A 16,838-nucleotide genomic window follows, 5' to 3' on the forward strand; every position below is an offset into this window, starting at 1 on the left:
GAATGAAGCATTATTAGCAGGGAAAAACAAGCCTAGCTAACTTGCAAAACTACGATAAATATTTTCTTACCAATAACAGTTCCCCTAGCACCAAGTGGTACGGAAAATCCCTCCCTGCAGTTCGTCACTCTGTCAAACAATTCGTACGTGACAGAGGGATCGGGTGGCGTACTTCCCTGGAGTGGATTGGGCTGCGAAGAAAATCACAATGGTAACTTACTGTACTTGTTAGAACGTACACCACGTTTTTAAAACTTACCTAAACTAACCTCTTATTATTATCATTATTATTATTGCTTGCCAAGTTATAACCCTACTTGGAAAAGAAAGATATTATAAGCCCAAGGGCCCCAACAAGGAAAGTAGCCCAGTGAGGAAAGGATATAAGGAAATAAATAAGCTACAAGAGCTGGAATGAACAATTAAAATAAAATATTTCAAGATCAATAACAACAATAAAATACATCTTTCATATATAAACTATAAAAACTTCAAAATAAAAAGAGGGCAAAAAAATATAATAGTGTGCCCCAGTGTACCCTCAAGCAAGAGAACTCTACCCCAAAGACAGTGGAAGACCATGGTACAGAGGCTATGGCACTACCCAAGACTAGAGAACAGTGGTTTGATTTTGGAGTGTCCTTCCCCTAGAGGAGCTGCTTACCATAGCTAAAGTCTCTTCTACCCTTACAAAGAGGAAAGTGGCCATTGAACAATTACATTACAATAGTTAACCCCTTGAGAGAAGAAGAATTTTTTGGCAATCTCAGTGATGTCACGTGTATGAGGACAGAGGAGAATGAGTAAAGAATATGCCAGACTATTTGGTGTATGTGTAGGCAAAAGGAAAATGAACCGTAACCAGAGAGAAGGGATCCAATGTAATGCTGTCTGGCCAGCCAAAGGATCCCATAACTCTTTAGCGGTAGTATCTCAATGGGTGGCTGGTGCCCTGGGCAACCTACAATGGTTTGATAACAATGGTTTGATTTTGGATTGACCTTTTCCAGGCATATTGCATTAGCAAGAGCCGTGAGTCACTAAGTTTAACCCTTTTACCCCCAGGCTATTTGGAAATTTCCAACCCTTAACCCCCAGGGCTTTTTTTTTTCAAGCACATTTTGCAATATATATTTTTAAATTGCTCTAACAGCCTTAATTTTCGTCATAGAGAGGTCAGGTTGGTCTCATTCTTTTGGAAAATAACTGAAGTTTCTCATAAAGTTATCAAAAATAGGCAAAAAAAATTTAAGTAGCAGTTTTTTGCAAGGACGTATCAGTACGTCCATGGGGGTAAAGGGATGAGTTTTGTGAAACATACCAGTACGTCCATTGGGGGTAAAAGGGTTAATACACAGTTTTAAATCCATCACAGGCTTCTTTGCATAATTCCCATCACAATTCATTAATAATCATAACCTACGTACCTTGAACAGCAAGTGTGGCCTAACTTGCATCTTGACAGACCTAGCCAAGATTGCTGATATTTTGTCAACCTCTTCCACAAGCCTCGATACCACAGCTTCATCCAGGCAAGGAGTGCCACACTTCTGACGAAACGCTTTTGCAAAGTCGGATTCTTTCAGCCACGCTGTTAACTCCGATACACGCTCCTTACTAAAAGAGAAAGAAAGAGAGAGATAGATAGAAGACCACGCATCTACATCTCAACTAAATAATGATATAAATAATACACTATCATTCATTTATAAAACAGACTTAACAATGCAATGCCCTATCTAAGACAGTCAAGGGAAGAATGGAAAGTTCCTCTACAAAAAAAGTGTGCATTAGTTCTCCAATCAGCGCCATCTATTGACAATGCACCAAACTAAAATTCACTAAAAAGATCACGAGAGGTATCGCAACTATCATTTATAAAACAAACTTAACAATGCAATGCCCTATCTAAGACAGTCAAGGGAAGAATGGAAAGTTCCTCTACAAAAAAAAGTGAGCATTAGCTCTCCAATCAGCGCCATCTATTGACAATGCACCAAACTAAAATTCACTAAAATGATCACGAGAGGTATCACAACTATTTTTTAATTTAAGCCCTTGAATGTAATACACCAATGCAAGTGCTGTTTTTCTACAAAATATGCATTTTCCTAAATCATTTATGTATGTTACCATTATTCATCAGTACAGTATTAACAAATGTAATTCACATTAAACAATTATTTTTTAGTTTATCAATTCCAGATGTAAACAAAAGACTGAACTGATCAACGCCATCTATTGCCGAGCCCTACTAACTAGAAAAAATTCTCACAAAACTCCGAGACACTTACTGCTGCTCCTTGCCAAACACCTCATCCTGGTAAAATATATCTTTATCGCCTTTTTGCTCCGATAAATGGTCGAAGATTTCAGGAAACTTGGACTGGTACTCCATTATGCTTTCGACAGTCTTCGGAGAGTACAACCAAATCGTCTTGCCGCCGTTTGCATCCTGTACTTTACGGGTATAGCCAACAACCTGCAAGATAACTCGGCTTGAATATACATGGGATCAAGTTACAAACATTCCACTTAAACACATTTGGAGATACAAACAAATCCAACAGAAAATAATAAAGACCAGATAAAGAAATACTGTACTGTAATAAAATATTATATTCATTACAGTAAGCAAAAAGGGATTTTGACGAAGGAAAAATCTATTTCTGGGCAAGGGACCTGTGTCGCCCAGTGAAATGCTCCTTAAAGCACCATTTCAAAGGTATAAATACTACTAAATATACCAAAGAAAAAAGTTGCATGGAATGCCAGGATTATACCCAGCTCGCTCACCCCTAAAGGGTGTCGGTATTAAAACTGGGGCGAGAGGTACCACTACCAGAGGTCCCTTCCCAATTAAACTTCTCCCTCCTCAAAATCCCCCGTTACTACGAGGTGTCGTTCACTACAGCTACAGAAAGCAAAAAGGGACTTTGACGAAGGAAAAATCTATTTCTGGGCGAGGAGCCTGCGTCGCCCAGTGAAATGTTCCCTTAAAGCACCATTTCATAGGTATAAATACTGCTAAATATACCAGAGAAAAAAGTTGCATGAAATGCCAGGAATATACCCAGCTCGCTCACCCCTAAAGGGTGTCGGTATTACAACCGGGGCAAGTGATACCACTACCAGAGGTCCCTTTCCAATTAGACTTGTCCCTCCTCAAAATTCCCCGTTACTACGAGGTGTCGTTCACTACAGCTACTGCCACCCCGCCCCCCTCCCACCACCACTACTACCTATCCTTCTCCCATCATTCCTTGTTGGCACCTGTGAACATTCGGACGTGTTTTTCGTAGCTATGTGTTATTTTGTGTTTTTGAGGATGTCAAGCGTTTTGGAGATCCCTGCTCCCAAGTTGAGTATTATATTTGTCTGTTTGGGATTTCTAGGTAGCGACACAAGTTTATTAAATAACCATGTTGGTTTTTCTCTCAGCCGCTTTGTTGACGCTCCCTTACGGGTATGTATGCGGCCTTTTGGTGTCGCTTCCTCGGGATCTCTTTGTTTTGTAAGACTTTATTATATTCATTACAGTAAGCAAAATGAGATTTGTATTAACCTGATATCTATTTCATATGAAACCTAACTATTTGTTGACTTTTGTTGCTGGAAATCATAGGCATGGAATTCAGGTTAATCATACCCTAGGCCAAAATTTGACTAAGAAACAGCTTCTTGGAACAAATTAAATTTGTACGCTGAGGGCCCTCTGTACTTCTTAAAATCCAACGGGGGAAAAAGACCAAGTTAAATTATGACAAAACGATTGAATGGAGGATTGAACCAAAAGATTGCAAGTTGCAGTTTCATTTGTTACAAGATAGAAAAGGTGATTCAATTGTAAGAGGATTAAACCAAAAGATTGCAAGTTGCAAATTCATTTGTTACAAGATAGTAAAGGTGATTCAATTGTAAGCACTAATACTTCAATTAAGCCCAAACTATTGACAGGGGCATTTGGCCAGGAAGCCGTTTGCATCAGGAACTATAGATAATCAGTAACCTTTTGCAGCAAAATCAAAGCCAACACCGTGACTGAAAATTCTTTGGTGCAATATGACATAACACTTGCTTTACGGCAATCTCTCCAGAAGGCTTTTGTTCGAGTTACACATACAGAAGGTTCTCAACTTCTAGCACGCTCCTTTGTCTCTCTAACATCTATGCTCCTATCACCTAGAGCTTTCTTCACACCACCCATCCATTATTATTATTACTAGCTAAGATACAACCATAGTTAGGAAAGCAGGATGCTATAAGCCTAAGGGCTATAACTGGGAAAATAGCCTGTGAGGAAACGAAAGAAGGAAATACATGAAAAGTAATGGATAATTAAAATAACACATTTCAAGAACAATAACAACATTCAAACAGATCTTCCATAAATAAACTATAAAAAGACATGTCAGCCTGTTCAACATATGAACATTTGAGACTTACTTTGAACTCTTGAAGTTCTACTGATACAACAAAACATAAGAAATCTTGGATGAAGGATTACCTCCTCACTACGTTTGTTGTTCTTTAAGTTTAGACCGATGTTCAGTCTGTTCTTCATATCCAATTCCCCAGGGTTATCCGACGAAGGTGGCAGAAGGAAAACTGTGCCAGTCAGACGAGCCAATAAGTGCGTAGAGATGCCTACCTTCTGTGCTGCGATATACCCTGAAAAACACCAAATGAAGCTTTATTTATAGTTACTAAACAGCCTTCTGGAATAATTAAAATGATATTACAATTTTGACATTTAATTTGTTAACCCTTTTACCCCCAAAGGACGTACTGGTACGTTTAACAAAAGCCATCCCTTTACCCCCATGGAAGTACCGGTACGTCCTTGCCAAAAAAATGCTATAAAATTTTTTTTTTCATATTTTTGATAATTTTTTGAGAAAATTCAGGCATTTTCCAAGAGAATAAGACCAACCTGACCTCTCTATGACAAAAATTAAGGCTGTTAGAGCAATTTAAAAAAAATATACTGCAAAATGTGCTGGGAAAAAAATAACCCCCTGGGGGTTAAGGGTTGGAAATTTCCAAATAGCCTGGGGGTAAAAGGGTTAAAGTTCCCGTTTAAGAGTATATCCCTAAAAAGTCAAAATAGCAGCCATTATCTGCCGAGTTTTCTTTCCAGTTCATCTTTCCACACGATTGAACTATCTCACATTACTTTGATCCATCCATTCTCATGTTACTCCTCCGAAATATTCATGAAACGAAAGCCATATTGCATGGGAAATATAGCAGTACATAAATCTGATATAAATATTCTTTAACATACACACGCATCACATTATGCTGAGCCAGTTTCAAGATTAAGCAAATATGCTTAGCGTGATGCTGCACAAATTTACGTACTTCCAACGCTAATTGAAGTAGCATTAAGTACAACATTGAAGGTAGCTAGTTTTGTTTAATGAAGGACTTTTCAGGTACGTAGTTGTTTTTGATTAAAGATATTGCAGTTACCTAGTTGAGTTTAATTAAGGACGACATTGCAGGTACGTAATTGTGTTGAATGAACAGAAAGGTAAAACTAGGTACCTGCAATGTCCTTAATTAAACAAAAATGGATACCTGCAATGTTCTTAATCATACATAAGTTAGTACCTGCAATGTTATAAATTAAACACAAGGTACCTGAAATGTCCTTCTTAATTTAACACAAGGTACTTGCTATGTCCTTCTTAATTAAACTCAACTAGGTACCTGCAATATCTTTAATCAAAAACAACTACGTACCTGTAAAGTCCTTCATTAAACAAAACTAGGTACCTTCAATGTTATTCTTAATCAAACACAACTAGATACCTGCAATGTCCTTCTTAATTAAACACAACTCGGTACCTGCAATGTCCTTCTGAATCAAACAAACACATCTAGGTACCTGTAAAGTTCTCCATTAAACAAAACTAGGTACCTGCAATGTTCTTCTTAATTAAACACAACTCAGTACCTGCAATGTCCTTCTTAATCAAACACATCTAGGTACCTGTAAAGTTCTTCATCAATCAAAACTAGGTACTTGCAATGTTCTTCTTAATCAAACACAACTAGATACCTGCAATGTTCTTCTTAATCAAACACTACTAGGTACCTGCAATGTCCTTCTTAATCAAACAAACACAACTAGATACCTGCAATGTTCTTCTTAATCAAACACTACTAGGTACCTGCAATGTCCTTCTTAATCAAACACTACTAGGTACCTGCAATGTCCTTAACCCAACTACTGTAGTCACAGCCATTCAAACATGACAACCAATCCAAATACAATTGTATTTATACGTATTTGGGTGCAGCCATCTTTAACCTGGTTAACCGCATAGTTCTTTGCTAAAAGCTCTTAACAAAACGTGTAATGTAATAACCGAGAGTGAACGGACAAGGTGCAACATATGAGTTAAAGCTCTGGTACGTTGCTTTAAGTTTGACTTGCAAATGCGATATCAAAGCGTATGCTGCATCCGTCATTGTAATCATATCCTCCTTACTGGGCCTGATTTTAAGAGGTCTACATTGAATCGGTTACTGTCACAGGCAGCAGGGTAAAACAAAGGGTTGATTAGCTGGCTTTATACTTTTCTAACATTCATTGCTTTACAAAGGATCAGTAACAGGGTACTTTATGTATTAATTCTGACTACTTTGTAAGTAAGTACTGTATTAGATTATACAAGATTGATTTTCTAAAGCATTTGAAGAACAAGCTTTTGGTAAACAAAATGAGATTATGAAAAGTAAAATGTCCCTTTCTCTAAAAGCAAAAGTATTTAATTTGATGGTTCTACCAATATTAACTTATGCATTAGGTTGATTTTACCTTATCTATTTTGATACTACTGGATTCCTTGGCCCTGGAAATGGTGGTTTAGCTGGCAAAATCATATAGTTGTTTACATCGTAACAACATTTAATAAGGTCCACAGTTCGGCTTACAACCAGAGCGATCTACCTTGACTCTCTTTCACACTTGGAAAATTTCATTACTCAACAATCCCAAACAAACAGTTTTTGAAAGGCCAATTAATTCTATGAAAATGATATCAACCCCTTGAAATCACAGGGGCATTCCACTGTAACCCAATCATCTATTCTTTTCCTTTCCATATCTTTCATAAACTCAATAGATTATATTTTCGTACCGGGCATATACTTGGTGTCGACTTCATCCTGCTTTCTCCTCACTACGTCGAAGTTGGGTTCGCCAAGATCAGTCATGACAACGCGGATCCTTCCTTTGTGACTCGGGTTGATCTCGATAACCTTTAACAAACGAGAGAATATACAAAAACGTTCCGATCGTCATGAGTTCTTTCATCTAAATATGTCAATAACCATAGGAACATTATGTTTGGCTACTTCAAAATTAAGTTTACATGGATCCTGCTCTATAAACCTCCATTTAGATAATGAAAACAATAATAATAATATACTAAACAATATCATTAGAAAAAATAACAAACCCACAAAAGGAACCAACTGCTTATAATGTATCTTGAATGAAATGAATCCCAAGGATCAAATTAACATAAGATACAACCCTAATTAGAAAAAAAGGATGCTATAAGCCTCTAAGGTCTAAAAGAACCAACTGCTTATAATGTATCTTGAATGAAATGAATCCCTAGGATCAAATTAACACGCTCACCTCTCCCAGACAACCATAATACGGTTGGCCGAGCATAAACACTTTGGTTCGTGGCGAGAAGTAATCCTCTACGTTGAAGTGCTCTCTGTACCCTGGATCGTGAACCGCTATATCCTTCACTATAGTCTGGTAGGCGTATGGCTGAATGATGCTCGACCACGATTTCTCTAGGGAAACTCTTCCATTGGGAGTTGGCGCGTACCTTTAAAAAGAAAATATAAAATAAAGGTTCTTTCCAACTTGAACCTTTTACCCCCAGGCTATTTGGAAATTTCCAACCCTTAACCCCATTGGGGTTATTTTTTTCCAAGCACATTTTGCAGTATATTTTTTTTAAATTGCTCTAATAGCCTTAATTTTTGTCATAGAGGTCAGGTTGGTCTCATTCTCTTGGAAAATGCCTGAAGTTTCTCAAATAATTAACAAAGATATGCAAAAAATAATTGAAATAGCAGATTTTTGCAAGGACGTACCGGTACGTCCATGGGGGTAAAGGTGTGAGTTTTGTGAAACGTACCAGTACATCCGTTGGGGGTAAAAGGGTTCATAACCGATTGATATTTACTGGTGTAAGTGAACCGTCAAAAAGGATGGCTAAATATTTAGATAAATATGCATACACACAACTTCAACTCTTCCCACCCCCTCCCCCTTTCTTAGTACCTAAATATTAAAATTTGAAGGGAATTTTCTTATCATGGGGATAACTACAGCAAATTATCATCATCATTATTATTATTTGCTAAGCTACAACCCTAGTTGTAGCTTATGAAGCTTCATCTGTGGTGGATAATGTGGGAGGGTGGGCTGTGACACCCTAGCAGTACCAGTTGAACTCGGTTGAGTCCCTTGTTAGGCTGGGAGGAACGTAAAGAGTAGAGGTCCCCTTTTTTGTTTTGTTTCATTTGTTGATGTCGGCTACCCCCCAAAATTGGGGGAAGTGCCTTGGTATATGTATGTACAACCCTAGTTGGAAAAGCTGGATGCTATAAGCCCAAGGGCCCCACCAGGCTAAATAGTCTAGTGAAGGAAGGAAATAAGGAAAAATAAATATTCCAAGAACAACAACAACATTGAAATAAATATTTTCTATATAAACTATAAAAACTTTAACAAAATAAGAGGAAGAGAAATTAGACAGAATAGTGTATCCGAGTGTACTCTCAAGCGAAAGAAAACCCAAGACAGTGGAAGATCAAGGTACAGAGGCTATGGCACTACCCAAGACTAGAGAACATTGGTTTGATTTTGGACGGTCTTTCTCCTAGAAGAGCTGCTTACCATAGCTAAAGAGTCTATCCTACCATTACCACGGGGAAAATAGCCACTGAACAATTATAGTGCAGTAGTTAATCCCCTGGGTGAAGAAGACTTGTTTGGTAATCTCAGTGTTGTCAGGTGTATGAGGACAGAGGAGAATCTGTAAGGAACAGGCCAGACTATTCGGTGTACGTGTAGGCAAAGGAAAAATGAACAGTAACCAGAGAGAAGGATCCAATGTAGTACTGTCTGGCCAGTCTCTCGCGGTAGTATTTCAACGGGTGGTTGGTGCCCTGGCATATCTAGTCCACTGCAGGACAAAGGCCTCAGAAATGTCCTTACCCATGTCTAGGATTTGGCCATTTCATAACTACGCTGGCCACTGTGGATTGGTAATAGTTGGAGACTTTAATCTGATCCCTTACAGCAAATCAGCTGAGTAGAGGTGGCCCTGACTAGTACAGCTTTGCTGATTATGGCAATACACAAACTATTTCACCACATTAAGGTATTCCCCCTACAGTCTATATCAAATGAGGATACATACATACATACATATACCAAGGCACTTCCCCCAATTTTTGGGGGGTAGCCGACATCAACAAATGAAACAAAACAAAAAAGGGGACCTCTACTCTCTACGTTCCTCCCAGCCTAACAAGGGACTCAACCGAGTTCAGCTGGTACTGCTAGGGTGTCACAGCCCACCCTCCCACATTATCCACCACAGATGAAGCTTCATAATGCTGAATCCCCTACTGCTGCTACCTCCGCGGTCATCTAAGGCAAGTGAGGATATCTGAAATAAAAGAGCGTATGAACATACCTTCTCCCAGTCATTGCTGCGGCATATACCAGAATGTCTGTGTCCCCAACGTTGATACCCCACCGATCATGATATTGGGTAGCAATGCCATTCCTGGCACAAACGAATTCATCTCTCTTGAAGCCTTCCATCACCTGACAATTCAGCTCCCCTCCCTTCACCCGATAATACTTCTCAGACATCGAAGCAACGGCTGTAACCTGGAAATGTGATAGTTTATAGCTCAAGTATGAAATCAGAATCAGAATAAAACTGAATTACCTTAATTTCAAGTATTTGATTAAGAAAATACTTATTGTTTTTATCGCTTAACTGCGGAAGACAGAATCAAAGTACTGTGATGAACAACAAACATGTTTGTGAAGTAAATTTTTATTTCAGTCAGATATGAAATATTGATATACACATTTAACCCTTTTACCCCCAAAAGACATACTGGTACGTTTCACAAAACTCATCCCTTTACCCCCATGGACGTACTGGTACGTCCTTGCAAAAAACTGCTATTTACCTTTTTTTTTTGCATATTTTTGATAACTTTATGTAAAACTTCAGGCATTTTCCAAGAGAATGAGACCAATCTGACCTCTCTATGACAAAAATTAAGGCTGTTAGAGCAATTTAAAAAATATATATTGCAAAATGTGCTTGAAAAAAGAAAAAAATGCTTAGGGTTAAGGGTTGGAAAGTTCTAAATAGCCTGGGGGTAAAAGGGTTAACTGTGGAAGACAGAAGCAGAGTAATCCTCATCACCAGAATCTCAAGAGGATGATCAAGAAATTAAATCATCACATCATACATATACCAAGGCACTTCCCCCAATTTTGGGGGGTAGCCGACATCAAACAAATGAAAAAGAAGGGGACCTTTCCCCTCTATGTTCCTCCCAGCCTGACAAGGGAACGTAGAGAGGAAAGGTGCCCATTTTTTTCATTTCTTTGATCTCGGCTACCCCCCCAAAATAGGGGGAAGTGCCTTGGTATATGTATGACGTAATGATGTCATTTCTTAATCGTCCTCCTAAGATTCTGGTGATGAGGATTACTTTGATTTTGTCTTCCACAGTTAACCCTTTTACCCCCAGGCTATTTGGAACTTTCCAACCCTTAACCCCCAGGCATTTTTTTTTTTTCAAGCAAATTTTGCAATATATATTTTTTGAATTGCTCTAACAACCTTAATTTCCGTCATAGAGAGGTCAGGTTGGTCTCATTCTTTTGGAAAATGCCTGAAGTTTCACATAAAGTTATCAAAAATATGCAAAAAAAAATGTAAATAGCAGTTTTTTGCAAGGACGTACCAGTACGTCCATGGGGGTAAAAGGATGAGTTTTGTGAAACGTACCAGTACGTCCATTGGGGGTAAAAGGGTTAAGCAATAAAAACAATATGTATTTTCTTAATCATATACTTGAAATTGAGGTCATTCATTAAGCCGACTTCTTAAAATCCTGTTAATAAACGAAATATTTAGCAATAATAGTTATCATTACCATAAAGAACTTTGAAATGACGAAAGAACAATAACCTACCTTTGCTTCTACGAGGTGAGGCCACGACACAAAAACGGTTTTACCGACCAACTGATTGGCCAAGTCCTTCAAGTTCGGCTTAATTTCAAGCTCGGTTATGTCCAGGATGAAATTCTCGCCACGACTGTTTTGCTGAAACACTTTCACTGCCTCCTTTGCTATGTGGAACTATAAGATAAAAAAAAATCATATAATTACGATTGCAATCATTATTATATGGGACGAGTCTTGCGCTACCCGAGTTGAGGATGAACATCCCAGGGTAACAAATTGACACAAACTAATAACAGATAAATATCATGGATTGCAATCAACACAAACTAATAACAGATAAATATCATGGATTGCAATCATTGTTATCATATGGGACAAGTCTTGCGCTACCTGAGTTGAGGATGAACATCCCAGGGTAACAAATTGACACAAACTAATAACAGATAAATATCATGGATTGCAATCACCACAAACTAATAACAGATAAATATCATGGATTGCAATCATTGTTATCATATGGGACAAGTCTTGCACTACCCAAGTTGAGGAAGAACATCCCAGGGTAACAAATTGACACAAACTAATAACAGATAAATATCATGGACTTTGCGAACTGCAAAGAAAACGGAACAGATAATTACCGTGTGGGTGATGTGTTTCAGCGTGGGAAAGCCGGCAAAGTAAAGGTCTTCCTTTACTCTAGGGCACAAGCCCTTGAATATCTTTTCGGGCAAGATTTCCCATTTATCTCGATGGACTAATTCCACCGACGCGTGGTTCACCCCAACTGACGGGAAATGCGTCGGTGCCTGCAATTGTACGGATTGCGATAATTGTTATAGATAATGATTACAATTATGTAATAAAAAAAGAACCTTTTCATTCATAGCATGAAAGTCTTCAACTTGAAAACATCGGGATACAAGAAAAAATTTTACTGAAATCAAAAATCTCAGATATTGTATCATATGCTCATAATGAGATACTGTTTTAATGCAGTAAGCAAGATGACATTTGCAATATAAAATGGGACAATTTGTTGAGCTTTGCTGACATTTGCAATATAAAACGGGACAATTTGTTGAGCTTTGCTGATATTTGCAATATAAAACGGGACAATTTGTTGAGCTTTGCTGATATTTGCAATATAAAACGGGACAATTTGTTGAGCTTTGCTGACATTTGCAATATAAAACGGGACAATTTGTTGAGCTTTGCTGACATTTGCAATATAAAACGGGACAATTTGTTGAGCTTTGCTGACATTTGAAATATAAAACGGGACAATTTGTTGAGCTTTGCTGACATTTGCAATATAAAACGGGACAATTTGTTGAGCTTTGCTGACATTTGCAATATAAAACGGGACAATTTGTTGAGCTTTGCTGACATTTGCAATATAAAACGGGACAATTTGTCGAGCTTTGCTGATATTTGCAATATAAAACGGGACAATTTGTCGAGCTTTGCTGCTGAAAATTGTGGGCATGCGAGATGGGTGAAGCCTATCCTTGGAAAAAATTTAAGAAAATTTGACTTACAAACATCTTGAAACCTATCAAATTTGTAAATTGAGGACTTTCTATATACAGTATATAACTAATAATCTCTACTGATCAAAAAAATTTGGAAAACCTAAAAATGACTTAACTATCTATAAACATTCGATACACATCACTGACGAGAACACATTCTGCTGAAAATCTAAAAGTGGCTTACCTTATACTCCCCGAGATTATCTGGTGTGTACGAATAAACATACATGGGCCCGTGAATATTCCGCAACTTTTGCCCCTCCGTCAATTTCTCATTGCACGGAGCCATTGCGTCTAGAAGTCTTTTCTCATCGATGAAAGGTATGAGGACAACAGCCTCCCAATCCTGAAACAAGATTCAAAGTGTGAGAGAGAGAGAGAGAGAGAGAGAGAGAGAGAGAGAGAGAGAGAGAGAGATGGTTTTTTTCCTGCTATACTTAAAATTCCACTCATGTATGCAATACTAATTTGATACATATATCACTCTATGAATACATCTATTGACAAGATCAACAAATAGTGTATGGTAAAAAACTCTCATAAAATCATTAATAGAGTGTACAACACAGTACCTACGCCCTTTATCTCTACTTATAATTAGAATCAAAATAATATAAACTTCCAATCAAATTATAGACATTATTGAAAACCCTCTATGCAACAGAAGCACCTTACCATCAATACTAAGTTACTACATTACTTTCAGATAAATTTAATAATTTTAAATATGATAACATTAAGGCTTTCAAGAAGAAACTGAAGACTTTCTTATTTCAACAGTCTTACAACAGTGACGATTTAACAGTAAATGAACAATGCGTGATCTGAAACGATAAATACTCTGAACGAACAAGGTAAAACGACAGCAGAGGTCCTGTAGAGAGTGTGGTTCTCCTGCTGTATGGGACCGGAAAAGCCGCCATCAAAGTAAAGTAAGTAAAGTAATGATGATGATGACAACAATGATAACGAGGACCTCCATTGATAAAACCTACAAGATCTAAAGACAAAGGTTATTGTAAGACTTTCTTATTTCACTTTAACAGTAAATGAACAATGCGTGATCTGAAACGAAAAATACTCTGAACGAACAAGGTAAAAACGACAGCAGAGATCCTGTAGAGAAAGAGGTTCTCCTGCTGCATGGGACTGGAAAAGCAGCCATCAAAGTATAGTAAGTATCTCCTGCTGTATGGGACCGGAAAAGCAGCCATCAAAGTAATGTAAGTAAAGTAATAATGATGACGACAACAACGACAATGACGAGGACTTCCATTGATAAAACCTACAAGATCTAAAGACAAAGGTATTTGTAATCAAAAACACGCACCTGTTGTTTTCCATTCAAGTCCGTTTGGAACGTGTCAGGATAATACTCTTTCAACGGAGAGTCTTCCTTCGTCATCAGACCCTGGTATGCTTCCGGCAAGTGCTTCTTACTAAGAGGCGGAAGCACCGCGAGGAGCTGCTCGTAGGGCAGGAAGGGCTTCCCCATGTCGTAATGGAGCTTCAAGTCGGAGAAACCTTTGATGTCGGACACGTAGGGAGCGTAATGATACGGGTAGTACCAGGACCAGGAGCATATTCCGTTGTAATAGTAATTGAGAATCCACTGGATCCCCCTCACGTAGCAAGTGGCCTGCTCTACGAGCACGTCGGCATCGACGTTTTCGTAGTTCATCTTCGTCATGTAATACTCCCGCTTGTGCTGACGGAACTCTTCGTCCTCCTCCCAGCCCTCTTCCTCATCGTCGTCGCCAAATAGCCCGGCCTGCGACTCGAGTCCTAGCTTTGCGAGGGTCTTTTCAATGTCGTTCTCTCCGTCGTCGTCCGTGCCGTCGTCATCGCTAAACTCCATGGGTACCAGTTCTTTTACAGCAGCTCTCCCCTTATTCACTTTAAAAGCACTTCCATTCTTCGACTTTTTGGCATTAAAATATTTGAGGTCGGCGCTCATTTCTTGAAAGTGATCGACTTCCATTTCCGCCAACTTCTCGACGAATTTCTCAAATCTCTCCAGGTTCAACTTGCCCCCGTTATTCAAATATCCGCCTAAACTAGGTAGCACACTTTTATAAGTTTGATATAGATTTGGAAGGGCTTCCTTATTGATGTGTAAATTTGGCAGGTGAGGAATGAAGTCGTTGCCTACGAGAAAACCCATGAGGACCCAGTCATCGATCACATTTTCTAAATCAAACGGAAACGGTAGCGTGGACTTGAGTTCGTGGAATTCATAACTTATGTACTCCCTCATTAAACTCAAATGGAGCAGATGGAAAGTTGTGTCTTCCGCAGTTGGCGTTCTGGAGTTATTCTCCTTCCCTCCAAACCGTACCTGAAATGTAAAAGAAAAACTGAAATGTCTAATTGTATTTGGCAGTCTTCCAGCTAAAATGTGAAACATTCTTAGAACTGTTTATTAACCCTTTTACCCCCATGCTCTTTGGAAATTTCCAACCCTTAACCCCCGGGGAGTTTTTTTTCCCAGCACATTTTGCAGTACAGTATATTTTTTTTTAAATTGCTCTAACAGCCTTAATTTTTGTCATAGAAAGGTCAGGTTGGTCTCATTCTCTTGGAAAATGCCTGAATATTTTCAAAAAAATATAAAAAATATGAAGAAAAAAAAATTTTAAAGCATTTGTTTGCAAGGACGTACCGGTACGTCCATGGGGGTAAAGGGATGGGTTTTGTGAAACGTACCAGTACGTCCTTTGGGGGTAAAAGGGTTAAAATGACCTCCAGAGCTCTAGCATTTGTGTGACAAAGTGATTTAACAATTCCAAACTAATTTTGCCTTCCCTGGTGACATCTAAGCACCAGAACAACAGCCTTGAGGAGAAGACAGGTTACCTAAAGAAGCCTGGGAATTATTCTCATTATTAGAATTAATTCACGTCTATACCGTAGTCACGTAAGGTGTAACAACTAGAATGTTCCTCCGAGACTTACCTCCTCACGTAGCAAAGAAAAATGAGGCTCGTGAGAGGTGAGACCGAGCATGATCAAATCGGCATCCAAGCCATAGAGGCAATGCCGGGTGTTTGGGTTATAGTTTGGCTGGCTTTTTGTGTATCGAATATACTCCATTATCTTGTGTTCACCTTCCCCAGGTGTCTGAAATTACAATAAAAAATTAATTCTCGAAACTACATAACCATCTTTAAATACAGTATATGAAGTACATAATTTTAAACTTAAAAAAAAGTTTTTGGATATTTCAAACAGACTTATAATAGACCCAATGTAACTTAAAGGGGTAGCCTAAATGGTTAAGTTTTGACTGCTAACTTCTCTCTCATGATAAGAAAATGCAAAAATCCTTGACTTGAGTCTATCTATATACAAAGGCACTTCCCCCAATTTTGGGGGGTAGCCGACATCAAACAAATGAAAAAAAGGGGACCTTTCCTCTCTACGCTCCTCCCAGCCTGACAAGTGACTCAACCGAGTTCGGCTGGCATTGCTGGGGTGCCCCAGCCCACCCTCCCCCATATCCAACATAGATGAAGCTTCATAACGCTGAATCCCCTACTGCTGCCACCTCTGTCGTCATCCAAGGTGACTAGAGGAAGCAGCAGGGCCTACCGGAACTGCGTCACAATCGCTCGCCATTCATTCCTATTTCTAGAACACTCTCTTGACTTAAGTAAAAATGAAAAATTAAAATTTCCGAGGCTTCTCAAATGAAGATGGGTAAAAAAACCTTTCTTCATTTTCCTGCAATCCAACAAACCCTGGCTCACGATTAGGATATACACACTGACCTAAAAGTCTAAACATGAACGAGGAGGTCTTACATTGCCAAGTGCATTCAAGGACCACAAAAAAACTTCCTTATACAAATCCTTCTGACCTTAATCACAAAACATACTCTGGACGTAAGCAATACTTGCATACATTACGAGATATTTACGTTTATTATTAGAGTTTTGATCTACATAGGCATACAAGAATATTTCTATATGTATACTTTTACAAAATTTCTTTGCAAAGATATAACTATTTAGATGAAATACTCCACAAAAAACT

The 16,838-nt window shown here is 38.5% G+C and overlaps 1 protein-coding gene across 2 annotated transcripts in view; it reads right to left on the bottom strand.

The window, feature by feature from the left end:
* LOC137623151 (5'-3' exoribonuclease 1-like) overlaps positions 1–16,838 on the bottom strand; it is a 52,214-nt gene that overhangs the window by 14,948 nt on the left and 20,428 nt on the right. For both annotated transcript variants that reach the window (XM_068353839.1, XM_068353838.1), the window contains exons 5-16: positions 15,759–15,923; positions 14,134–15,141; positions 12,988–13,149; positions 11,910–12,077; positions 11,275–11,442; positions 9,744–9,943; positions 7,658–7,859; positions 7,152–7,272; positions 4,508–4,671; positions 2,295–2,482; positions 1,428–1,617; positions 71–191 (exon numbers count right to left, since the gene is read on the bottom strand). In XM_068353839.1, the coding sequence (XP_068209940.1) occupies positions 71–191; positions 1,428–1,617; positions 2,295–2,482; positions 4,508–4,671; positions 7,152–7,272; positions 7,658–7,859; positions 9,744–9,943; positions 11,275–11,442; positions 11,910–12,077; positions 12,988–13,149; positions 14,134–15,141; positions 15,759–15,923 (2,857 nt within the window). The remainder of the gene's footprint in view (positions 1–70; positions 192–1,427; positions 1,618–2,294; positions 2,483–4,507; positions 4,672–7,151; positions 7,273–7,657; positions 7,860–9,743; positions 9,944–11,274; positions 11,443–11,909; positions 12,078–12,987; positions 13,150–14,133; positions 15,142–15,758; positions 15,924–16,838) is intronic.

This window comes from Palaemon carinicauda, chromosome 30 (assembly GCF_036898095.1).
Source record: "Palaemon carinicauda isolate YSFRI2023 chromosome 30, ASM3689809v2, whole genome shotgun sequence".
NCBI classification, from domain to species: domain Eukaryota; kingdom Metazoa; phylum Arthropoda; class Malacostraca; order Decapoda; family Palaemonidae; genus Palaemon; species Palaemon carinicauda.